Source organism: Ambystoma mexicanum, chromosome 12 (assembly GCF_040938575.1).
Source record: "Ambystoma mexicanum isolate Mex_15411 chromosome 12, UKY_AmexF1_1, whole genome shotgun sequence".
Taxonomy (NCBI): Eukaryota; Metazoa; Chordata; class Amphibia; order Caudata; family Ambystomatidae; genus Ambystoma; species Ambystoma mexicanum.
In genome coordinates this window covers 624,897,960-624,924,509 of record NC_090936.1, presented here as the reverse complement: position 1 = coordinate 624,924,509, position 26,550 = coordinate 624,897,960, and the positions used below count along the sequence as shown (strand labels likewise).

The window sequence follows — 26,550 nt, the reverse complement described above, 5'->3', positions numbered from 1 at the left end:
AATGGAGTCCTTCCGCTACTTGGGAATCACAATTTTCCACAAATTGGTGGAGACCTTTAGGTTTAACACTGGGATGGCATTGTCCAACATAGGGGACTCTATAAAGTTTTGGAAATCTCTGCCACTCTCTCTGGTGGGGAGGATAGCCCTGTGCAAAATGGTGATGCTGTCCAGGTTACTTTATTATTTTATTAATATTCCTTATAAGATCAAGACAATTTTCTTCAAAATGCTGGATACCAACATAGGGGAACTACTCTGGGGTTCAGGAGAAGGGTGGCCTTAACCACTCTGCGGAGGTCATACATAGAAGATTTGACAGATTTACCTTGCCAGATTCTGAGGTCTATTATGCAGCAGCCCAGCTGCATACAGTTTCCAACTACGTAGACACACCGGAAGGGGACTTGAAACATCTATTAGGGAATTTCCCAACACATGTTATGTTAAAGGTACTTATATATCGCACCGTCACCAACGGAATTGGTCCCCAGACGCACTGGCGGATCTGTAAGCAGGAAGGAGGGTGGGTATGGTTAGTCGGGAGTAGGGGAGTAGGAATGTGGCAGCGGTGGTGTGCTGTTGGCAGCTTCAGCTCAGTATACGCTGAGTGCTGGGCTTTGGAGCAAGTATCGGATCAGGCGAGACCTTGTGTGCTGTAGGTGCTGTTTATGTGTTGTTGATGCGGTGTGGTAAAGTGCGTGCGGCTTGCTGTGAGAGAAGTGGTTGTATGGGTTGAGTATGCAGAAAATTGAGGGTTGGGTTAGTGGGGTCTGTATCCTGATTCAGGTATTTCTGGTACCGTTTGAGGTGTGTCCCACATAGCAAAGGGATCGAACTACTGTCGGACACGATCACAGGTATGGGAAAGAGTGAGATATACATAGTACCACGGGAAATTTGGAAACCGATATCAGGGAAATTACAGAACCTCCACCCGATTAATCCGGACTTACCATTGAGCTTTGACCCTGTGCTAGGGGGAATATTGACTAACTTAGATTGGTCCAGAATAAGACATAAAGGGTGCACAAACTGGGGATCTTTATGAAAAAGAGAAACTGCTGCCATTCCAAGAATGGCACCAACGGTACGATATGCCCGAAGGGGCTTGAGTTACCTCTGAATCGTGAAAAGAATAGCTAGCCTGTGGGAGGAGACTCCGGAGGAACCAGAACATAGCTCCCTAACGCACCAGATGCTAAATGCTAAACACAGCAGAGGACTGATCTCACGCCTGTACCTGCAGATGAGGTAACAAAAGAAACTTCCAGAATTGGCCATTAAGGGCAAATGGGTGTGGGATGTTGGGAGAGAGATACCCGAAGAGCAGTGGGCAAGATATAAGAACAAACTCACAAAGTGTCAAGAAGTGCCAGGTTCGGGCTCATACAGTACAATTTCATCCATAGAGTATATATGACACCATCCAGACTTCACATGATTAACCCACAACACATACATACCGGTCCTAGGTGTAAGGAAGCCTCATCGGGCTTTTGGCATAGGATTTGGGATTGCCTCAAGGTCAGAATATTCTTGGAGGAAGTAATGAACAAGACCAACTCCTGGGCCCACAGCGAATGCACTTGCACACCTGAAATGTGTTTGTGGGGGTTACTACCCGGTGGAAAGAAAACTAAGTCCAAAAGGAAAATAGTGGATTTCCTGCTCATATTCGCTAAACGCAGGATTGCGATCTTGTGGAAAAACCTGGGGGGCCCATTGATTCAGTTATGGTTGAAAGATGCACATCCTTGGGGGATGGGAGGGATGGAATTACTCAGAAATCAGACCCCGAACAGACGCAGGAGGAGGAGAGGGGAATGGATTTGGGACAAATGCCGAATGAACCAATGAATACTGCTGATTTACACCCACCATGATGAGAGACACAGGGGAATGGACCTACCAAGAACCAGATACTAGTCCTCACTAGAAATTGGACTAGATACAGAGGTGCTGATCTGTATTACTGCTATCAATTAGACTGCTTGCGCCTGTGGAGTAAACAAGCGCAAAGTCTTATAGTGCCGCACCTTGGACTGGAACGTTTAAGGTGCATGTTGAATGTTCTAGGTTTACAGTGTATGGTTTGGAAAGTTTAGTACCCAAGTAATGTTTGATACATTGTGATATTGCACGCAATTGCTGGAATTGATGTGGTCACTAATTTAGCAAATAACAAATAAAAAATGTAAAAATAAAACAGGCAGGGGTAGAAATGGCTTCAATTGCTTGACCTCACTGAATTTAGTAATGTTGAATGTCCGGACTAACGGCAACATTCTAGGAAATGTAACATGGACTATAGTTGGTAACGGCATCACAATAGACTATGTTGTTGTCACCGCTGCCATGTATTGGATGGGAGATACATTTGTTAGGGACACTTCTTTAAGTGGGCATGCAATAGTAACCCTGAAATTAAATTGTGTGGCCTATATTAAAATGAAAAAATATGAAAGGTAACTGAAAGCTCCAAAGTAAGAAATAAGATTAAACAGTATGAGGACAACATCAAGGCCATAAAGAGTAAGATTTCCTGAGGAATTGAGAACATGATCCATTGTAGATATATTAGTGAACCTGAAGATTGGTGTCTTGGATACAATTATTTAGTTTGTATTTATTTTTTAATGCAGCCAAACAGCCCATCGGCATAGGGGCGGACATAAAAACAAAAACATTATTCAATAGAAGCAGGACAAACATACAACCGGGATCAAATGAACAATACATATGCAACCAGGACCAAGAAGGCAGAACTTTGACAAAAGATGCGTTTCCAGCAAGCGTTTGAACTGATCCAGCAATTTAATACAACTTAAATCGGGAAGTAGTTTATTCCAAAGGGCCGGAGCTGAGTAATCAAAGGCCTTATAGCCAACCTGCTGCAAGCTGAAACAAGGAGAAACCAACAAACAAAAGTTGTTTGACAACAAATTCCTGCGTTCTGGAAGCCAGCAAACTCTATCCCCTTCTGATACTTCGGGCTGGCACCATAGAGGTATTTATGGGTCATAACCAAAGTCCTGAAAAGAATATGAGATCTAACCAGGAGCCAATGCAGCTGTTGCCATGCCTCTGAGACTTGATGCTTATGAGCCAGACCGTGCACAACTTGAACAGTTCCATTCTCTAGTCTGCAGACTAATTAAACATTTTCTTGACTGATTTCCCTGCAGCAAACTACAACCGTAGTCAAGTTTTGAGCCAATGATTGCCAAGGCAATCATGGAACGACTCTGCTTGGATACAAAAGAACAAATCTGTGTGAGCAGTTGAGGTAATAAGAGCAAGTGGCAACAATGCTGCTGACCTAAGGCTTCATAGTCAGATGTGCATCCAAGTATAAACCCAGAGATGTAACTTTATCAGATACCCCAATGGAGGGTACAGCAATTTCTTATAATCAGGGCCACGCTTTTTAAAATGGAAGGAGGTCCCCTCTAGAAGCAACTCTGTTTTCTCATCATTCAACACCAGAGAGCTATGCGACCATCCAGCCTTGGATGAGTGTGTATGTTTGGTTAATCAAAGCTACATCTGTGGCATAGTCGCCTGAAATTTGGAAAACTGCTTGCGCATCATCCACATATTTTGCATACATGATGCCTTCCTCAGCCGGGAGGTCGAAAAAGGGTGTGGTGTAAAGATTGTATAAGGTGGGCAAGAGTCAAAAGCCCTGTGGCACCCCACACTATTTCCACTGGATCAGCAGTATTTTAATGTTGGCTTTATCGTGTGAAGGCTCGCGGCTCCCTTAGCTCGCGGCTTCCAGCCAGTGTGTGTGTGAGAGAATGCGGAGAGTGGTGACGTGAGCAGGGACAGTGGAGAAGGGATGTCGAGTGAGGCTGGAGGTTGCTGTGCGGGGCGCCGGCTATATTTCATGAAGATATTGTATGCGAATTAAAGAACAAAACTTAACTTTCACTGTGTAGTTGCATACTTCAAATGGCGACGAGGATGCCAGCGCCTTGAGAACCCACGGGCCGATTTGGGTGAAAGCAGCAACAGCAGCTGATTCTTAGCAGCAACAGCAGCTGATTCTTATCGAGTTGTGACGTTGCTGGCACACTTTGAGAAATAACGGAGAGCGGATGCTCCGAGCTGCTGCACCACGCTGTGCAGGCTTGTGCTGGGAAGGAGAGCAGGATCACCTTGGGTAACAACGTAGAGCGGATGCTCCAAGCTGCTGCGCCACACGGTGCAGGCTTGTGCTGTGAAGGAGAGCAGACGCTCCAAACCAACGCGTTGGCAGTGCGTTGGTTTGTGCAGAGAATCAGGTCCTAATTTTAAAGCTGTGCCCCGCCCCCGCGTGACAGGTTGTGTGTCATTACAGAGAGTTTGGAAGTAGAGGAAAGGACCTGTAATAATACAAGTCACATGATCTGCCTGACATTTAGGCAGAATGAGGAGTAGACAGTGATCCACTCTTCCTCCTCACAGTACTTGGAGGAATATTTTTTTCGATTTTAGCAAGTTCAAGAGTTACACAAGAAACAGTTGCATAACAAGAAAATACAATAGTTTAATACTTAAGGATGCTGCAAGGCATCAGCATACAACCGCCGGCAAGTTTTCTTCCAACTCCTGGTCAACCAGTGGTCCTGTGGTCAGAATGGAAAGAGTTCTGGTTAAATTACATTCAGGCTGTAGAACAGGAGGAACTCACATCCCGGAAAAAGAAGTTACTACTGCTACACGCATTGGGGTTGGAAGGACAAAGGAAGTTCAGAGAATTGCCAGAATTAACTGTGGATGAAGCTGGTGACGCGGATGAACATGATAGAGCTATTAGGCAATTGGACAAGTATTATGCTCCAGAAACCAATGTAGCTATAAACAGGTACAAGTTCCATACCAGAGTGCAGAAAGAACATGAGAGCATTGAAGAATATGTCTCTGCATTGAGAGTACTGTCACGGACGTGCCAATTTGGCAATGGCATCACCCTGGATGAGTTGATCAGAGATCAAATTATTATCCACTCGAAAGATAATATAATTCAGGATAGATTATGAATGGTGGGCAACCCATCCCTACCAGAAACCATAGCCATAGCAAAGGGAGTGGAACACACTCAATTGTGTTCGAAGGAGATGAAAAGCAAGAAAGAAGAAGCTGTACAAAGTATACAAAAACATAGCCAGAGCAGCAAGGAGATGCAAGAGAAGGAAACAGAAGAGCAAGCTCAGGTGAATGTAATTCGACCTAAAGACAGAGGTGGGATGAATCTTAAGAACAAAGAGAAAGGTGAAATGAATGCAGGACGAAATAACAGAATGAAGAATTTCGAGCAGAAAGGAAACTCATATAGAGGAAAGAACTGGGTGAAGAATGAACCCAGGGCCCAAAATGATCAAAGGGTTCAGTATAACCAACAGAGGGAAGGAGACAGATGTTATAATTGTGGTAGAACTGGCCATTATGCTTATGCTAAGCAATGTCCTGCATTGGGACAAAAATGTGGAAATTGTGGAATAAGAGGCCACTTCGCTGTTACGTGTAGAAGGAGGAAGAAAGTCTCTGCCATTATGGAAGAAGAAGAAGAATCGGATGAAGAAAGAGTGTTCTTGATACGAGAACCACCGGATGGAGAATTTAAATGCCCGAGTTGTGATGTATTCCTGGACAATTGGAAACTCAAGGTGAAAGTGGATAGTTGTTCGCCATGGACAATTATCACAAAGAAAACATGGAAAAATTTAGCAAAACGTGGCCTCAAAACTAAGATGGAAGTATCAGACATATTAAATCCTGGGGGGTTTGAGGGATCCAAAATCAAGATGATTGGTTGGTTCTCGAGTATTATTCAATTCAAAGACAGACGGTCTCAAGTAAAAGTATACGTAGCTGAAAAAGGAGTAGACGTTTTGGGGTGGAGAGATCAAGCTGGACTGAGAATCAGGTTGGATCCATGTAACGAAGAGCAGGTATTGGTTGTCAACAAGAGTCAAGCACGGGAAAGTAAGGAAGTTAAGGAAAAGGAGAAAGGCAAAGCTGTAAAATTAGGATTGCTAAAAGATTTTTCACACAGAATCCGCCTCAAGAAGGGAGCGATACCCGTTAGGCACACGAAATCCAGGCCCATTCCGTTTGCCATTGCTGAAAAGGTGGAGCAGGAATTGATATTATTAGAAACTGAAGGAGTTATAGAAAAAATTGAGTCATCCGAGTGGGTGAGCCCTATTGTAATTGCATTGAAGAAAAATGGCAAACCTAGGATTTGTGTGGATTTGAGAGATGTCAACAGGAACATTATAACAGATGTTTTTCCACTTCCTATCATTTTTGAGATGTTGAATCGCATTGATAATGCTGATGTATTTTCTACTTTGGACCTATCGAGCGCATATCATCAGATACCATTAACAGAAGATTGTAGAGACATTACAGCATTTGTTACACCTCATGGATTGTATCGATACAAACGTATGCCATTCGGACTAGCGTCTGCAGCAGCAGTATTTCAAAGAATTATGACGCGTGTGATGAAGGGTCTGAGTGGAGTGCTTGTATATCAAGATGATATAATAGTATTTGGCAAGGGATCTGTGGAGCATGATGGGAGATTGAAGGAAGCGTTGAAGAGGTTGGAAGAAGTTGGTTTGAAAATTGAGATTAACAAATGTAAATTTGGAGTAGAGGAGGTAGAATATTTAGGGCATGCAGTAAATGGTAAGGGTTATAAACCCAAAAGAGATGCATTAGAAGCTATCAAGGAGTCACCAGAACCTAAAAACAAGGACGAATTAAGATCGTTTTTGGGGTTGTGTGAATATTACAACAGATTTGTAAATAATTTTGCAAGTACAACGGAACCGCTGAGAAAATAAGTTAAAAAAGGATGCAAAGTTTGCTTGGAATGATGAATATAGTGAGGCAGTTAGAAGTATAAAAGGAGGAATTTGCAATTCTGTAGAATTGGGAGGATTTGTTTATGGGAGACTGACCAAGATTACAGTGGATGCTAGTGGGAACGGTTTAGGAGCAGTGTTAACACAGATAGATGAGGATGCCAATGAGAAAACCATCAGTCATGCTTCAAGGGCCAACTCAGAAACAGAAGGCAGATATTCTGTAATCGAAAAGGAATTGTTGGCATGTTCATGGGCAGTGAACTATTTTAGAAAATATTTGTGGGGAAACAAATTTATAATTCAAACTGACCATAAACCTTTGATAGAAGTTCTCACCGTGAGAGGAATGTGTAAAGCCTCACCGAGATTAGCTAGACTCAGTTTAAAATTGCAGGATTACAATTTTTCTGTTAAATATGTGCCGGGGAAGAGGAATATCATTGCCGATTATTTATCAAGATTGCCATTAAAGAGTGATGAAGCAAGTGCAGATCCAGATGAGGAAATAGTAGCAGTTATTTTTGAGGTCACGTCCAAGGAGATGTGGATGGAAGAATTGGCTAAAGATGATGAATTGCAAGAGATAGGAAAGTACACAGAGTTTGGTTGGCCTGAAAAAAAAGTTATCAGCGAAGGGTGTAGGAGATATTGGGAGATTAAGGATGAATTGTCCATGGAAGATGGATTTTTAGTGAGAAGAGATAAGTTAATTCCTCCACACAAGTTCTGGAATGAGCTTATTGAGAAGGCGCACCAAGGCCATCCTGGCATCACAGGCACTAAGAATAATGCACGGTTGAAATACTAGTGGCCAGGCATGGATATTATGTTTAAGAGGTTTATCAGAAATTGTTGGCCATGTCAGAACAGTGATAAGAGTTGTAGGATTGTCAAGTCCAGGCCAATTAACATTGACAAAGGTGATGCACCATGGGAGATGCTTGGAATTGATATCATCGGACCATATTTGAAATTGTTTGGAGAGAAAAAGTTCCTGAGCATAAGGGAGGGATTTCCGAAAATAATAATAAGTGATAATGGAGTTCAGTTCAGAAGTAGTGAAATGAAAGAATTTGCCAAGAAGACGGGAATTGAATGGAGGTTTTCGTCATTATACCACCCACAAACCAATGGGTTGGTGGAGAGATACAACCGTGTAATCGTAGAAGCAGTGGAATTGGCGTTGAGTAACAATATACCGGTTGATGAGATTCTTAAGGAGAGGATATGGAGTACTAGGATGTCAGTTAAAAGAGGAATGGAGGTTTCACCTTTTGAATTAATGAGGGGGAGAGCTCCCAAAACGTTACTTAATCCAGACTGGGTTAATCGGAGGAAGGGTGTGAGTACAGGGTCCAAAAGTCATGGAAAACAGCAAGAAACACATAATTTACATAGTATACCTGTTGAAAAGTTTAAGTTGAGGATACTCCCGGGAGACTTTGTACGAATCAAGTTTGGAAGGAATGTCAAGAAGGGAGACTCTAAATACAGCAGGCCTGTCAAGGTGATACAAGTGTTCAGGAGAGCGGTTAGAGTTGCAGGAGGATCTGTATGGAATATGGATAGAGTTAGTAAATGGATGTGGAAAGGCGACAAGAAGGGACACATGCAAGTCAAAGTAGAGAGACCAGGAAGTGATTTATTTGGTGATGAACATATTCTAAATAGAAATTATACTGTGGATGGTGGTTTGGGAAGACATGCTGGTGAAGATGTGGTTCAGCGACAACAAGAGGAGGAAGTGATTGGAAGTAGGAGTGTACGTAATTCAAGAGAGAGGAGATTGCCGTTTTGGTCTAGGGATTATGACATGTAACATATTCTATAATTGCAGTTAGCCATGTCATCCTGTTGGTTCCCATACAGCATTAATTACGCATTCATTCATATAGTAATATTATTCATTAGGTTTTCCACAATTGTAGTAACTTCCTAGGTTATTTTAGGTTTAGTTTATCGTAAGTTTTTTTATTCCTTTAAAATGATTAGGGGGGGATGATGTAGTATTTTAATGTTGGCTTTATCGTGTGAAGGCCCGCGGCTCCCTTAGCTCGCGTCTTCCAGCCAGTGTGTGTGTGAGAGAATGCGAAGAGTGGTGACGTGAGCAGGGATGTTTGGAGAAGGGATGTCGAGTGAGGCTGGAGGTTGCTGTGCGGGGCGCCGGCTATATTTCATGAAGATATTGTATGCGAATTAAAGAACAAAACTTAACTTTTACTGTATAGTCGCATACTTCACCCTCCTTTCTGAAAACCCTAGCCAACCAACCAGACAAGAAAGTGCATGCCTAGGCTGTCACTGCAGGAGAAGAATTAGCACCTTTCTGGAGCCTCTCAACCAGTAAACCATGATGCAGCGGATCAAAAGTGGTAGAGAGATCCAGAAGGAGGAGAAGAACAACTCCTCCTTCCTCCATGATTTTAAGTAAACTGGACTTCAAGTCTAGCTATGCGGTTTCAGTACCATGTGTTGATCTGAAGCCAAACTGCCTTGCACCTGGCAAGCCAAATTCCTCAAGATGTTTCTGAAACTGCAAATAAACTACTCTATCACGGATCTTAAGCAAAAACGGCACATTAGTATTAGGCCTGTAATTCGTGGGAATTGCTGTTTCAAGAGATGACTTCTTCAGCAAGGGCATTGTAGCAGCCTCTTTAAAAGGAGCACTGAACATTCCCTGAGCTGAAGGAAGAATTAAGAAATATAGTGAGCAGTGGGTTAAGAACAGGGCACAATCTTTGACAATTGCCGCTGAACAGCAATCAGCTTTACATGCAGTGGGTTTAAGAGCTACTAGCATCTCAGCCACTACCTAGTCACTGGTGAAAAGATCAAGTACTCACTAGAGACATTGCAAGACGATGGAATAGCTGGAGGACAAGACCGAGCAAGTTTTGCATCAATGTTAAAAAAAATTTATTTTATTATTTTTTTAGTTTGTACAAACCTTTAAAACACATCAAATTAGTCCAGACCCAATACAAAACAAAACAAAACGTAAGCATGAGATAAAGTTCCATCCTTTTGACACGGTTTGTGTCTTTAGTGTCAAAGGAGCCTTGTCAGGGAGTGATTAGTTTGCTTCGTGTGATGACCAAGCCATGTTAAGCACTGTCCTTATACTTCGGTGTCAGATATCTCAAGGCTCCTTTCAATCTCATGCAAAAACAGGGTTAACATCCTTGTCAGTTTTGTGTTTGAACCCATGAACATCTGCTGCCACCATTCTTCGGCATTCCTCAGTGGATATTCATTTAACATTTGGCCAAGATGTTTAGTTCTTAGAGATCTAAAGAAAGGGCAGAATAAGACCAGATGTTTAAGCGTTTCGTCGCAGGCTTTACAAAACCTACATACGATATTAGACTTGTCCTTTCCAGCCCAGTTCTTTGTTCGATCTTTAGTTCTAATCAGGTTTAGGCGGAATCTCATATGTGGCTCTCCTCCTGTTGTCTGGGAATAAGACCACATCCTTTTGCAGTTTATTGAACGCTCTTGCTTCACTAGGAGCATCCCTCATTGTTTTGGAAATCCTTCAATCTTCGCTGGTTTGGATCCAATCTAATTCCCAGATCTTTTTCTTTACCAAAAGCGGATTGTCCTGCAGCGTTTTGAAGTTGGTCTCATACATGGTCAGAAGCTCTTCACATTTCTTAAACCATAAAGCTAACAGACAGTCTGGGTTCACATTTCCAGGTTTGCTCAGTATTTTAAATTGTGGAGCACCGTCTGGCAGTGTAGTTTTCCTAAATAGGGCCAGGGAATTCGACGTGATCCGTGCCTCAATAGAAATCAAGCCCAACTCATAACGTAGGCAGGCTGTTGAGATGCTATTTGGTAGGTCTAATGTTTTTACCCAGAAGATGTGTTCTAGGGTTGGCCAGAATTCAGCTGGGCATCCAAAAGCATTTTCAGCTCCATAGATGAGGGACGGGACAACCTTCTGCTGGTAAAAGGTTATTACTGGCTTAAATGAGAACTTCCCGTATTTTTTGTTTAGGATCAGTGCTTGAGAGGCAAAGTGTCTGCATTTTGTTTTCGCAATCTCCATCCAAGGGCTATCATTTATGTTCGTGTTAATTTGCATGCCAAGATATCTAGTGCTTTCCACTGTGGTAAGTTTTTCTTTTCCCAGATGCCATCTAAATTTGTTGTTTTTCTGATGGCGGCCCGTTTGCAGGTTTTGCAGCGTCAAAATTTCACTTTTTGTGTTATTGATGTGCAGACCGTTGGTTTCCACATAACGTTCCACTGCATTCATTTTACGCTGGAGGCCGATTGGGGTGGTATCTAACAAGATTAAGTCGTCAGCATACAGCATCCAGCTTAGAGCAGAGCCATGTATTTTTGGGGAAAAGGATCAAGGCTCGTTAATTGAGATGCCAATGTCCTAGAGAAACAAGTTAAACATGATCGCCGCCAGAGGGCAGCCCTGTTTAACTCCGCAGAAGGTGTCGATTTCCTCTGTAAGAGATCCGCGTTGGTTGAGGCGCACTCTGATGGTAGAAGCAGTGTGGATTTCTTTAATGGCGGCTAATAGACTCTCAGGACAGCCCCAGTTGGTCATCTTTGTCCACAGTAGTTCTCGGTCGATGGAATCGAAAGCATGGGAGAAGTCTATCAGGGCTAAATAGACCTTTCTTCCAGATCTAATTGCTTCCATCTTTAGCAAATTTATTAGCAAAAGGTTTAGTCCGCAGCCGACTCCTTTTACGAAGCCCGTCTGTCGTACATCAGTGTGGTTGCTATCGACAATCCATTGTGACAGTTTCTGTTGGAGCATGGTTGCCTACACTTTGCCCAGCACGTCCAAGAGCGCTATCGGTCGATAATTTTTGGGCTCAAGGCGATTTCCTTTTTTGAAGATGGGGACTATTATTGCAGTCTTCCAAGAGTTTGGAGTTTCACATCTTCTACAGATTCGGGTAAAGAGCTCTTCGCAAAACTCTGCCCATAGTTCTGGATTTTGCTTTATAGTGAAGTTGGAAAGGCCGACCGGTCCCGGGGCCCTTGAGGCACTGACATTCTTAATTATCTGGAGCAAATCAGCTTTAGGGAAAGTGAGGTCCCATTTTGTTAAGTTCGGTGTCATCGGGGACGACCACTTCCCTTTTTTACTGTACAGATTTTTGAAATGTGAAGACCACCCTGCCTCTGAAACCATATTTGTCATCAGTGCAGATTGAGGAGCACCTTCGTTGATTAGTAAACTCCAAAACTCAGACGAGTTTTTATTTCTCATCTTTAGCAGCATCAATTCTGCGTTGTTTTGGAACATTAGAACCTTGTGGGATTTTATCCAGTTTTTATATTTCTGTTTTGCAGCATGTTTTTCTTGCAAGAAATGTGTGGGATCTCTGGATTTTATGTGTCTAATAGTGGCACGAAGTTCCCTCTTTCTCCTCATGACCTCAACATCAAATTTATGTTTGTTTACAAACCCAGGGTTTCTCGATCCATTTTTTTTCCATTACCGATTGTAAAAGATGAACATATTCCACTCCAAGATCAGTCTTAATGAATGTTTCTGAAATTTTAGAGACATCATCAGGATGGAGTGACAGCCTCACTCTATTTGGCTCAACCAGGATCCGATGATTCCAGCATTTAACAGATGGTTGTTTTGCAACTCGCAAGGTTAAAATTGTCATCTCATGATCACTTTGGGTCATCTGCTTTACCACAAAAGACAGAGTCGACTGTTGAATCTTTTCTGAGACGAAAAAGTAATCCAAGATAGAATTTTGTGCGAGTCGTCTCCACGTCGGTTTGGCCGGTATATCACTGGCAGTGTTTCCATTTAGCATTACCAGATCTCTGGCTTCCATTTCCGCCATCCATTTAGAGGCCAAATTATTCGGTACATGAAGGACTTTGTTGTTTTTCCGTCTTATATCCATGCAGTTTATGTTCAAGTCTCCACATATAATTATGTTGTTTGACTCATTTTTGAGCAGTAGATCGTCAATTGTTAAATTGCAACTGAACAAACATAAGAGAGTCTTTAATGCTATTACACTAGTCAGAATCATTTTGTATTGATACCATATGCCTAATATCTGGGTTCTCGAGTGGTTTTCAGAATTTTAAATAATTCAGCTTAATTATTACGAGCTTCCTGAATCCCAAATCCTAGACTCAAAGTAGTTATTATTTGGTTAAAAGATTGTTTCTTTATGTGCCTTAGCCGATGACAAGTAGGATGCCTTATTACCCACAGTAGGTGATCTTTGCCAGGGCCCACACGCTTTTCTATTCACTTTGAGTGTGTTAAGGTGTTCAGTAAACCACTGATTCTTAGGTGTGGAAATGGCAACAATACGCGAGTATTAACTGCAGTAGGAGATGATAATGATCAACAAGCTGTCGAAGTGTTACCCACGTAGCTAGCTCAAGAGGTGAAGTAGAAATGAGTGGCAGCAGATTTACCAAGGTTACGTAAATTGCACATACACATATTTTCACTGGTAAGGTTCTGGTCTTCATATTCACAAACAGTGAAAACGAGACAAATGAATGATCAGACCAAGGACAGGGCACACTAGTTGGTGTAGAGATGTGAACATTGTGTATGCCTATCCAGCCAAGTGTATTACCCTTATTAGAAGTAGGATCAAGGGGGAGCAAGCGTAAACCCACAGGTGTCGAGGGATTGAACCAATGCTGTAGCAGTATTGTCAGAAGGATCACCAAGCCAATAATTGAAGTCACCAACCAGTAAACCAGTGGAGGTGGGTTTCAATAAGGTAAGAAGAGTGGTCATAATCTGTGACTCAAAGAATGGCATCGCTTTGCGTGGGCGATCGATTAGAAAATTGTAGGTGGCTCGGGAGTCAGATGACATTTTTAGGTGCAGTAATTCGGACCCATCTGGACTTTCTATTGGATTTTAGTGGGTGTGAAGGGACTCTGAGAAAATAGCTCTTACCGTCCCCCGCTCGTCCCCCAAGCCTATCCTTCGTGACAAATCCAATAGCCAGGCGGAGTTGTGAAAGCTAAAAGAGTGACTGCAGCAGCATGCAACCAAGTCTCTGTCACAAATTAAATGTCAATGTTAATTCTCTAAAATGTAGTCAACACTTTGCACGGTGTGCTTCAAAAGTGACCATGTATAAACAAATCTGCCAAGCATTGTTGGTTGTCACATGGTTTATCTAAGGGGCAAGGACAGATATACTAATAAGTGCGTCAGAGTCCACAACAGTAGCCGTATTAACTTGCCAGCTCCCAGCTTCTACTATTCTGGTAGTTAGGCATGCAGTCATTGAATTTATCTACATTTGGAGGAACTGGGAACGCCAAGATGGGTAGAACCACCAGTGATAATAACACAATGATATATGATGCCAAGATAGCCGAACAAAATAAAATGCAGAACAATAAAATACTGGACAATAATATATGGATAAAATGTTGAAGATGGTAGATTGCTGAAAGGGAAAGCTAAGCCATAGCAATTGGTTGAAACAGTATAAATGCACCACCATGACAGCGCAGTGGTGCCTCCTTCTGGGAATTATAAGAACAGGGGGCAGTAAGAAATTCTGGCATATGTCAATAAATGCAAAAATGGCACTATTAATACACTATTGGACCCTGTACCAGGATAGACATGGAATAAATATGTACTAGAGGATCAACAACAATCTCCCCTCCACTGACGTTGGGTAATGCAAATAAAAGATAAGAAAAGTTGCACAAGTGTAACTGGAGTGTGGACGATGTTATCAGCCCAATTATGAAAATGAATCCCTTTCACGTGCCCCTGGGTCGGGCTATGTTCAAGGATTATACGCCCCAGAACTATGCAGGGATATTTTCCACATACCGTTTCCAGCATTACGCATAGTGAACAGATCCTGCAATCATGGAAAGGAATCTATACTCGTCCCACTACATAAAAAAGGAGACAGGACTGGCCCCTCTAATACCACCTGTTGGCGATGCTTGAGGTTAGCAGCAAGATCTTCTCAAATAACTTAACAGAGGAATTGAATAAGTGGATCAATGAAGGTGGGATAATGGGCCTCATTACGAGTCCTGTGGTAGCTGTTGCAGTAAAACCGGCATGCTGCCGCCGGACTCGTGAATTTTTCCGGCACCTGGCTCCATGGAAACACTGCGGGATTATGACCCCAGTGTTCCTCAAAGTCAGACGTCAATAGGACTCCATGGGAATGTGGATTGGGGAAATAACGGCACTGGTGCTTCCCGGAAAGGCTGCGGGCGGGTGCTGTACCGCAGACTCAGAGTGTGCCGATCTGCCAACAGCGATGCTGGTAGGCTTACCGGCACACTTGTTACCAGACCGGCACACTCGTAATGAGGCCCACTGTCTCCATACCAAACTGGCTTTAGGAAGGGTCTGTCCACGACCATTAATGTATTTTCTCCAAGTGCTGATTCAGAGAACTAAAATATAGGAACCACTATGCATTTGTGGATTTCTGTGCAGCATTTGATACAGTGGACAGAAATAATTATGGGCCAAGCTTGACCAATGGGGCATAGCTGAAGGATTACTAAATATGCTCATAGATACATTCCCATAACTCCGTTAGAATACAGTTGGATCAACATTGCACTTTATCCTACCCGATTAATATAAATACAGGCCTTAATCAGGTGTGTCTGCTCGTCCCTTCCTTATTTAACTTCTACTTGGCCATCTTTCTGAATTTTTAAAAAACACTAGTCACTTTCCGCCTAGAGTGGGTGGCATTCAAGCTGCGTGGTTATCCTTTGATCAAACACAGGTGGGCCTTCGATGTACATTGGGTGCATTGAATGCGTATGCAGTCTAACTCCCTGCATATTAATTTTAAAAAGACTAAGACAGTGAGATATGGGAAAAGAAAAGCACAGTGCTGTATACTAACAGAAACATGGTATCTGAAGTCACCCAATTTGTAAATCTAGGAGTGGCATTGGGCTCTGTGAACATGGAAAAACACAAAAATGAGATTAATAATAATACAGTTATGGCACAGCTAGTAGGAAACAAGACAGTTTTTGACCAGAGGGCATGATTATCAACACATTATGCAATTAGTACTGCGCAGTCCGGAAACAGGCTTTATGTCTAATACTCAGATGTGGGTGGATAGACTGGAAGGGAATTTCTAGAAACTCTTGTTCGATTTGCCTCAATGTGTGTCTATCCAATGTGTCCAATTAGAATGAGGCCTCATATCAACGGCTGTTCCTTTGGACCTTCGTAAATGTTAATTTACTCACATCCAACTGACGATTCACTTCTGGGAGCGATGGCCACAGAACTTTGTAGAAATAGCGCTACATTGAAAGTGTTTGCTGATCATTGTAACAATTCCTTTAGGAAAATTGAATGGATACCAGAATGGCCCACGGGTGTGCCTAAGAGAACTTACCCTAAAGAGGAGATTGGAAATGAACGTAGAATATATTTCCAATACAACAATGTTCTCTGAATTCTCTTCCCAGTCGTTTCCATTTCTCCCCACCGTGAAAATATTTACAGATGTGCCCCTTTGCCAAAAGTATGCAGATTCTTAATGTGGGAACAAGGTTAAATCTTGACATTGATGATTACTGTGGCGAGACAGAGGATGAATAAGAAGACCAGAACGTGCAGAATATTTGGTAATCACAACATTTTTGAAAGTATGGGGTATTAAATAACAGAATGTAGCAAACTTTTAGAGATGCGACGCAACTATCTGGTAAATGTTGCCGTCCATTCGGAGTGGTATACTACAGACCAATTTTGGGCGTTCTGGAATTCTGGTCCTTCTACTCCACTGACTTTAGCACTGACTCAATTCATAATTAATTAATGTAAAAGATGCATTGTGAGGAGGACGAATTTTAAATTTGTATATCCAACCAGATAATTGAATTTAGAACAATGCAGTGTATTAAAAGGTATACTACTACATTGATTTCTCAAAATAAAACCAAAGCGATCATACGGTCAGTAGTTTTTATTAAATACCAAAGGTACTCGTTTTAGATAAGAAAGGTGCCAACATACTACATTTGGAGGCACATGAATTTGTATCGCCCCTACCCAGGCTTTCTCAAGGCACAGTTGTGAGTAGGTGTGTTCTATATCAGTATAGTTTGTATTTGCATTGGTTTGTATTTCATTTGGATTTAATATAGGGCTTTAAACCAAAGCACTGTACAGATGATCAAACGGTAACATAAATGGTCATTAGCAAAACATACTGTCAAATTTAGCCAGACTGAAGTAAATGGGATCTCAAAGAGTCACGAAATACAGAGTAAACAGAAATAGAACAAAGGGAAAGGGGAAGAGCATTCCAGTGCAAAGCAGCCAGCAGGGAAAATGAACGAAACTGGGCACAAGGAGGACGAGGGACAGCAAGGCCAAATTGGGAACAAGAGAGAACGAGGAGCAGAGGACCCCCACCAGCAGTGATCGGAACACTGGAGTGTCCACACCCGTTGCTGGCGTTATCTTAATTAATTTCGCCTTCTACAGCCCACGAGGAGTCTGGCCGTACTAAAATGGCCGTCCCCGTTTCCCTAGTAACAGGGAAACATGAAGAAAACAGTCAGAATCTCACCGCCGCGGCCCGCGGCCACAATAGATCAGTGGCTCCTGCCAGCCCCTCCCTACTTCCTAAAAGGTGGAGGGAGGCGACCGACGGGCAAAGCCGCAGGGCGAAGGCCCAGGGAGAAGGCCACCACTGCAGCTCTCATCTGCTCTCTGCTGCTCGAGGGTGCGTCAACCCAAACAAGGCAAGAGCTCCTCTCTTCAGCAGCGCACCATCATGTTAGCTGGAAGGCTGTCCCGCCTACGCGCCCGCACTGCAGCCCTGCCTGCTCTTACTGTAGCTTTGTCGCTGCGCGTTAGGAATGAACGCCTGTGCACTAGGTTAATCCTCCCTTCCAGTGTCCTCCATGCCCCGAACAGCTCCTCCTGGATAGCGACCCTCCCCCCACCCAGCCACTTCCACTGCACATCCTCTCCCTTTCGGTCACGCCTCCACCACAAGGAACACAGCCTCTGCTCCCAAAACCACCAGTGGAGGAACCCCAGCACGGAGGCCTCCTTCTGTCCGATGCCCTCTATCTACAAACTGTAGCACTCGGCACGGCTCCTGCACCACGAAGCAGAAGCCTCCACAAAAACAATTCGGAAAGCACAAAAAGCGGTAAGACTATCAGAACATGCACGCCACACTGCCGCTATCTCTAAGCACACCAGATGCATTTCTACCGCCGCCCCCATGATTGACATTATTGCAGGTACTGCTAATACGAGTACCCCCTTCATTGCTGCCACCGCCACTATGAGCACAGCTGACCCTATGATTGTTGTTACCTGTACTGCGGCACCCCTGATTGCTGCCACTGCTACCATTAACAAGGCTCTGATTTATAATGTTGTAGATGATGTTAATATGAGCACCCATTTGATTGTGGCTACCACTATAGTTAACAAGGCTGCCCCCATGATTGATAATGATGTAGGTGATGTTAATATGAGTACCCCCTTGATTGCGGCTCCCACTATTGTTAACAAGGATGCCCCCATGATTGATAATGATGTAGGTGATGTTAATATGAGTACCCCCTTGATTGCGGCTCCCACTATTGTTAACAAGGATGCCCCCATGATTGATAATGATGTAGGTGATGTTAATATGAGTACCCCCTTGATTGCGGCTACTAGTATTGTTAACAAGGCTGCCCCCATGAGTGATATTGATGTAGGTGATATTAATGAGTACCCCCTTGATTTCTGCCACTACCACTGCTAACAAAGTTGCTCCTACGATTGCATACGACTATACTGCCACCCCAACAATTGATGTTCCTACTATAGGTACCCCCACATCTGATGATACCCCCTTATCTGATGTTGTCAGATGACAATACCACTGCACTCACTTCCAATTCTGCCACTCTGAGCACGTCAACCACGGTCAAGTGTGCTCTCATCAATGCACGATCGCGCCCAGCTCACGCTCTCGACATCTGGGACCTTCTCTGTAACTCCAACCTCGACCTACTATTCATCAGCGAGACCTGGCTTCACAAAGCTTCTGGCCCAGCACTGGCCCTTGCCTTGCCTATTGGATACACCATTTTTAGACAAGACCGTAAATCACATAAAGGAGGAGGGGTTGCTCTGATCGCTAAGCAATCCATCCCCATCTGAAGAATCCAAGGAGACTACATTCTACTTACTACTTACATACTACTTCGACTACATGTTCATCAAAATCAACCCTTCTCCCAGCTGCATCATCACAGCCCACATCACCTACCGCCCACCAGGACCAGTTGCAGAATTTCAAGAAGCACTCTTCCACACCCTCGGTGACAACCTAAAGAAATCCACCATGTCCCTCCTCCTTGGAGACATGAATCTCGGCCTCAACGACCCCGCAGATGGGAATGCTACCTCCTTTAACAATGCCCTTGCCATACTGGGCTTCAAACAAGCAATGACAGAACCTACCCATAATAAAGGTCGCACCTTCGACTGGATCTCCCAGCACAATTGTTGTCCGCTCTCTATCCCATCCATCACCCCCATTCCATGGTCAGACCACTCCGCCATCCACTTCGACATTAATAGCGCCAGCAACTCTGCCACCACCCAAAGAACATTGCCGCCCGCTCTCACCAGGAGCGCCAAGCAACTCACTAAGGAAAGACTACTTCCACATCTCCAGTTTGCCGAACTCAAGCCTCCATTCACCAATAACCTGGATACTCTTGCGGCCACCTATAACTATCATCTCTCAAGCGTGAACACTATTGCCCCACTTACTCAAAGAAAAGCTAAACCCATCAAACAAACCAACTCATAGTTCACCCCGGAACTCCTTAAATTGCGAGAAAAAAAAAAAAAGATCAGCCCTCTCGGCATGGCAAACGAATCCCAGTGACACCACCAAACTTGCCTTTAAAAATATCGTAAAATACAAATCCGCAATCATCTCAGCCAAAGCCAACTCCTTCAATTCTAGGATAGCCAACGCTAAATTTGGATCCAGGGAAATCTTTGCAATCTTCTGAGAACTGGAAATGCCCCCCCCCCCCCAACAAACTCCTTGAACAAAGAAAGAATGGTGTAACGAAATTCAAGAAGCCATGATCAATAAACTGAACACCCTACAAGAAAAAAATCAACAGCCACCAAAAAGCCTTAACACTACAACTATCGGACCTACACTAGAAAGCCCCAGCTGAAATTCCAGCTTTCTCATTCCAAGAGATGAAGGAACAGGACGTCCTAACTATACTGAACTTGATCAAGCCCTCCAATTGTAAGGGTGACTCATGCCCGGCCCAGCTCATCAAGGACAGCACCCCTGCATTGGCACTGTTCTTCACCGCCTTCATCAACTCTTCCTTCAAATCTAACCAAGTGCCCTCCTGCCTCAAAGAAGCCTGAGTGCGCCCACTGCTGAAAAAAAACCACACTGGATCCCAAAACACCAGGGATCTATAGGCCCATCACTACGGTACCCTTCCTACTGAAGATCTTCGACAAAGCGGCATACCTCCAAGTCTAGAAATACTTAGAAACTCATCACCTGCTTGGTCTCCGACAATCAGGCTTTTGCCCCAACCATGGTACAGAGACTGCATTACTGGATCTCAAGAACCAAATAGATGACCCCAGGGACGTAGGCAAACCCTCTTACTACTCCTTGACCTATCCGCAGCCTTCGACCTGGTCGACCATGACACCCTATGCCACCACCTCTCAACTGCTGGCAACTTCTCACCTAATGCCACAGCATTGATCTCCTCCTTCCTCAGTGGGAGGGCAATTAAGGTATTTTCAGACCAGGCCTGTGCCCTACCTCACCAAATTAAATGTGGTGTCCCGCAAGGATCTTGCATTTTGCCCACCTTGTACAAAATTTTCATGAGGTCCCTATTCAAATATCTAGACTCTTTGGGCATCACATACACTAATTATGCTGATGATACGCAGGTCCTCATCCCCCTTACGGGCGATTACGCGGCTGACCAAAAAACCCTCAAATCCATCTACGCCAGGATGACTGAAAATTGGCTCTGTCTTAACAGTGAAAAGACGGAACTAATCATCGGATCTCCGGACACAATCAGAAAAATGGGATCACAATAGGACTCCTTTCTCATCGACAACACTTGCATCCCTGTATCCCAGTCAATCAAAACCGTGGGAGTATATCTAGACTCAAATATTACCATGGCCAGACAGGGGAATGCAATATCATCAGCAGCAGCCTACCACTCAAAACTTATCACGGCCGCCTGGCCATTCCTAAGGCAACAAAACTCCCTCACCATCACCAGAGCAATCATAGGATCTCGCCTAGACTATTGCAATGTGCTCATACTAGGCACTCCAGCAAAGAACATCAGGAAACTTCAAACGGTGCAAAACAATGCCCTTAGAGCAGCCACTGGGGTGTCAAAGAGAGACCACATCTCGGCCACCAGGAAATCTGTCCATTGGCTACCCATCAAAGAACCTATCCTCTTTAAGTCCCTGGCACTTACCCACAAATGTCACCATGACACAGCACCTTGCTACCTCTCGCAAATATTCTCTGCGCCCCCTCAAACAGACCCACCAGATCTAGCCACACCAACCGTCTAGCCATTCCCAAAAGCCTTAGGATCCGACCAGGCGGCTCAAGCTTCCCAGTTATAGCAGCTACCAAATGGAACCTGCTACCTCCCACTATCAGATGCATTGAGTCCCAGGCATCTTTAAAAAAGCAATCAAAGCTATGCTGTTTGTGTAAGATCACTACACTGTACATTACTACATGTATTCTTTTTTATGTCCATGTTCGTCCTGCCACCTTGTAAGGCACATGACACTTGTAACCCCTGCTTTGCCTCCCACATCCTGTAACTAAGACACCTTCTTGAAACAGCGCCTCGATGCCCCCGGGCTGCTAGGCGCTTTACAAATACAAAAAAAATAAATAAAGAACGAAGCGAGCAAGAAGGGATGTAGAATGAAACTAGCGAAGAAAGGTCACCAGGCACAAAGCCATAGAGAGATTTAAAGACAAGACACAGGAAATTAAAATTGAGGCGAGACTGGAATGAAAGATAGCCGAGAGAAAGAAGGGAAGAAATATTCACAGGAGACTAAAAGACAGAGTAGGCGAATAGAATCGTTGAAAACAGATTTAAGAGGAGCTAGACAAGAGGGAGACCAAAAAGCGCAGAGGAGCAGTAGAAAAGGCGAGAGAAAAATTAAAGAACAACAAGAATTTAGTGGTGAATAGGTGAAAACGGCACGCTTGTGTAGTTAGAGAAATGTGATATTTAAAGTACAGATCAGAATCAGAGTAAACGCCAAGATTGGGAGCGTAGAGGAAATAGGTAGTTGAGAAGGGGGATAAGAAATAAAGTAGAGGCAGGAGGAGGTATAGTGCTTGCAGGGAAGAAGAGTATTTCAGTTTTATTAGTGTCGAGAACCAGAAAGTGAGCAGACATTCAAGACTGAATAGCAAAGAGACAAGTAGAGAGTTTGCTGTGAATATCAGAAGTTTCATACAAACTTTCCATACAGTATACATTTCACACATAGATTTAGTTTTCAAACATGGGCAATTTATAGAAAATTTGCATGAAAATCAGAGCAATTGATTGCTAAGTAGACAAGCTTAGTGGCGCTATCAGTTTTGGATTAATTTCTATTCTATCTTCTTGGGTTTCAGTTTTCTACTACTGATACAGATAGGCTAATCTGCTGTGATATTTAAGGCTAATTTGTAGTGATATTTAGAGTATCCCAATGAGTTCATGTATCTTAGTCCAAAGTCTTCCACCACCATCCTGAAAGATCCCAGCATCAGTAGTGCAATCTCATGCTCTAACAGACTTCACTACTTTTCAATTTAATGATTTGAAAGAAACAGAACCCAACAGGAAGCAACGTACCTTCTTAAGATGAACCATACTAAGGAACAATTGAAGTCAGATGATCAGAGCAGGTAAACCTTTCCTATCCAACAATAGCTGTATCACCCTGGCCAAGGCACTCATTCTGTCAAAGCTGGATTACTTTAACTCGCTATCCATTGGGGCCAACAAGGAAACTATCAAGAGAATCCAACTCCTTCAGAACAATGCTCTTAGAGCAGCACTTGGAATTTCTAGGAAAGATCATATTTCCGAAACTAGAAGATCTAATAACTGGCTCTCAACATACGACAAAATCCAGTTAAAAGTTGCTTCACTCACATATAAATGTCTAAACAACATCACTCCCTGCTATCTTTCTGAGAGACTCACCAGAATAACTCCTACTAGACTCACCAGATCATCTAGTACCAATTGCCTCTCAGTCCCTAGATTTAAACTCTCCAGAGTCGGGGGATGCAGCTTCCAGGTCAAGGCAGCTCAACTCTGGAACTCCCTACCCCTTCCTCTGCGAGTGGATCAATCTTACCTTAAATTCCGTCAGAACCTCATTAGGTGGTTCAAAGACTTTGACAAGTAATGCCTTGCCCTTGACCTGCCCATGACAGACTAATCCCTCCCACCTTCTTTTGGCCAACTAACTATTTGCATATACTTTTTTGCTCCGGACTGTTTTATTTGCATCCTCAGGATATTTACTGCTTCTATCCTGAATATCATTTACGTATATGATTTGCTTTGTTGTGCAACTATGATGTAATTTGTATGTGATTATGCTAATCTGTAACTAAGCTGTAAATTGTCTTATGCAATGCGCCCTGATACCCAAGGGTCTGGTGCGCAATACAAGCAATAAAAACAAACAAAAGTCAGGCCCCAACCCATTAAAAAAAAACGGACCTGAAAATGTAATAAGAATTTGGACTGTGATTCATGAACTCATCTGGATACTCTTAAATCTCACAGCGGATTAGCCTAACTAAATGTATCAGTATTAGGCAACTGATACTCAAGATTGAAAATAAATGAATCTGAAACTCAGAGCCGCCAAACTGGTCTACTTAGCAATCAATTGCTCCGATTTTCAGCAAATTGTATTTAGGAATTGCCCATGTCTGAAACCTATGCGATTATACTTATCTATGTGGGAAATGTATACTGTAGGTAAAGTTTGTACGAAACTATACTGATAGAATAGAAAACACAGTACTACACATTTACTCACAACTGTGCCTTGAGAAAGCCTGGGTAAGGGCGAAACAAATGCACATGCCTCCTAATGGAGTATGTTGGCACCTTTTTATCTAAAAAGAATACCTGTGGTATTTAACTAATAAAAAAAAACACTGACCATATGACTGCTTTGGTTTTATTTTGAGAAATAAATGTAATAGACTAGGCGCAAGTAACCTTCCAAGCACACTCTTCCTAAATGATTTACTGACTGGATAGTGAATATCAGTCATTGCAAGGTCCTCCTGCCAAGGCCTATATAGTATAACTAACTCCTATTGACAATACTAGCAGTAACAAGATAAAGAGTACCCAATCTCTTATAAATAATTAAAAAGGAAACATGCACTAATATTCACCACTCCCATACCAATGGCTTTAAGTGGGATGGGCACCAGCATTCTCCAGAAAGGAATCCCAAGCGAGGGCAAACATCCGACTAGCGCCAGCCACGCCGACACCTGAAGCAACCTGTGTAGCAGAAGCGCTGTGGTTATGCCGGCTGCCTGCAGGTGTCAGCACTTCGGATTAGAAAAAAGAAATAGCTTCTTTTCTTTTTTCTAAACTAAGGGGTTACATCTGCAGCCTGTGTAACCGTGCAGCGATTCGGCTACACAGGCTGCTTGATGTCTATGTACTCAGAAACAGAAGGGCTGGAATGCCCAGCTCTCCTTTTGTTTCTGAGTAAATAGTCATCACGCAGCATGGCTTCATGGTGCGCGATGGCTTCACTCAAAATCAAGAGGCGCGCTGGGCAGTCAAACCCTCCTCCTGTTTCTGAGTACAGAGCTATCAGTAGCAGGCAGCCCTTTCATTCAAGGAGCCAGTGGTTAAAGTGTTGCACCATGCGGCTACTTGAATGAAAGGGCTGCCTGCTGCATGCGCGCTAGGTCACAGAGGTGTCACACCATTGGTGCGCCCAGCCCATTCTTATATTTAAAAGGAGGGGCTGGCACATCAAAGTTAATAATGCCAGTGCGTCCCAAATCTGCTCCTTTTACCAGCCACCCTCCGCCCCCCAAGCGAGGGCTCTCCTTAAGGGGCATTGCCTAAGTACGGGTGTACTTGGATCACGCACCATAAGGAGAGCCCCCCTTGATTTCTAATCCCAATTAAAGCACTGCCCGTACCCATGCATTATAAGTATGTTTTACTTCTGAAATGATTATTGTGTGAACTTTTTTTTAAAAAAAATGCAATTAGCGTTAGCTAATGTATTCCCCTTCCGAATACTAAAACATCACAATTAAAAAAATACAGAGGGCGGTGATTGCGTCTCTGTTAGTTGGAGTTATCAGGGGTGGGCACACATTTCATACAAAAATAAATGCTCTCGACTTTGGTATCTCTTCATTAATATGGAGCAGGGCGCAGAAATGGACCGTTCTGATGATTTAGTAAAAGTAAAGTGGTCTTGCAGTGAAGATACCATGTAATGCGAGGGGGGGGGGGCAAAGGGGAGGCTACGTGGATCACGAATGCATAATATAGAATGGGGCTCAGTGGTTTGTGCAATCGTCTCCCTATCGAAAGGTAGAAGACCATGCTCCCTAAGCTCCTCCCATGGGCTGCATGCCAAGCTGTGATTGTTACGAAGGAAGCACATACTCTGAACCTGCAAGTCCATCTCCCTCATTTCCGTGAATCTGTCGCGAAGATCCATGGGAAGCTGCTCGATCACTGCAAAAAAAAATGAATATGGCGGTCAGAGACAGCGGCCACGGCGCGCGCCTTCCGCACCACTTCGCTGCCCTTCCCACCTCTCAGTACCCCACACTCACTTTCCAGGTAATCCTCCAGGTACAGCATCTTTGCACCGAAAGAGTTTTTGCGTTTGCAACAGCGATTTCGTTGCTTCCAATATGGCGCCTTCGCCAACAGCTGCTCCAGTAGCAAAAAAATAAATATATATACATATATGACACTGGTGGAGCTCAGCCCCTCCTAGAGCAAGCTTTGCAGCTCCTAGTTGGTCGACTTTGAAGAAAATGGAGGCGCTCTGCTTTTGACCGGCATTCTGGGAAACGTAGTTGTGGTAGGAATCCGTATTGACGTCTGCCGGTCTTGTCACCCAAAGGTGCGCATGCGTAATACTAATCATGCGCAGACGTCCCTTTTGCAGGCTCTGTGCTGCTGTCTGATTTTTCAGTGTGAACATACCGCGTCTAAGAAAGGAGTCTCGCTTCCTAGGTTCTGATCGAGACGCTGTCACTGGGCGGTTTGTAATGTCGGGAAACCCCCTAAGCTTTAAGAAAAAAATGAGTGGGATTAAATGGAGCAGAGGAAGTCAATGAACGGAACGGGGCAATTTAGAAGGAATTAACATCCCATTCCGATCTTCCTCATTCCAATCTATACCCCATGGGATGTAGGCAGTGGCGACGCTAGGGAGGGGGGGGCAGCCCCCCTCTGAACTCTTGGGCCCCCCTACCTACGGCGAGCTGTGGCCGTGTTCTCTGTGGTGTTATTTGTGACTCTCACTAAGGCAAATGTCTGCATATGACACACTCCTTTTGTCTCAAAGCTAGCAGTGATCTTGGTATGC

General features: G+C 43.6%; 1 protein-coding gene across 2 annotated transcripts in view; it reads right to left on the bottom strand.

Moving 5' to 3' along the window:
* Window positions 1-26,058, bottom strand: part of ING3 (inhibitor of growth family member 3) — an 833,611-nt gene extending 807,553 nt beyond the window's left edge. Inside the window, exons 1-2 of one of the 2 annotated variants that reach the window (XM_069629079.1) lie at window positions 25,787-26,058; window positions 25,614-25,685 (exon numbers count right to left, since the gene is read on the bottom strand). In XM_069629079.1, coding sequence (XP_069485180.1) covers window positions 25,614-25,685; window positions 25,787-25,814 — 100 coding nt within the window. In that variant the 5' untranslated portion in view covers window positions 25,815-26,058. The remainder of the gene's footprint in view (window positions 1-25,613; window positions 25,686-25,786) is intronic. The other variant, XM_069629078.1, reaches the window with a different exon arrangement.
* Between the last annotated feature and the right edge of the window lie 492 nt (window positions 26,059-26,550).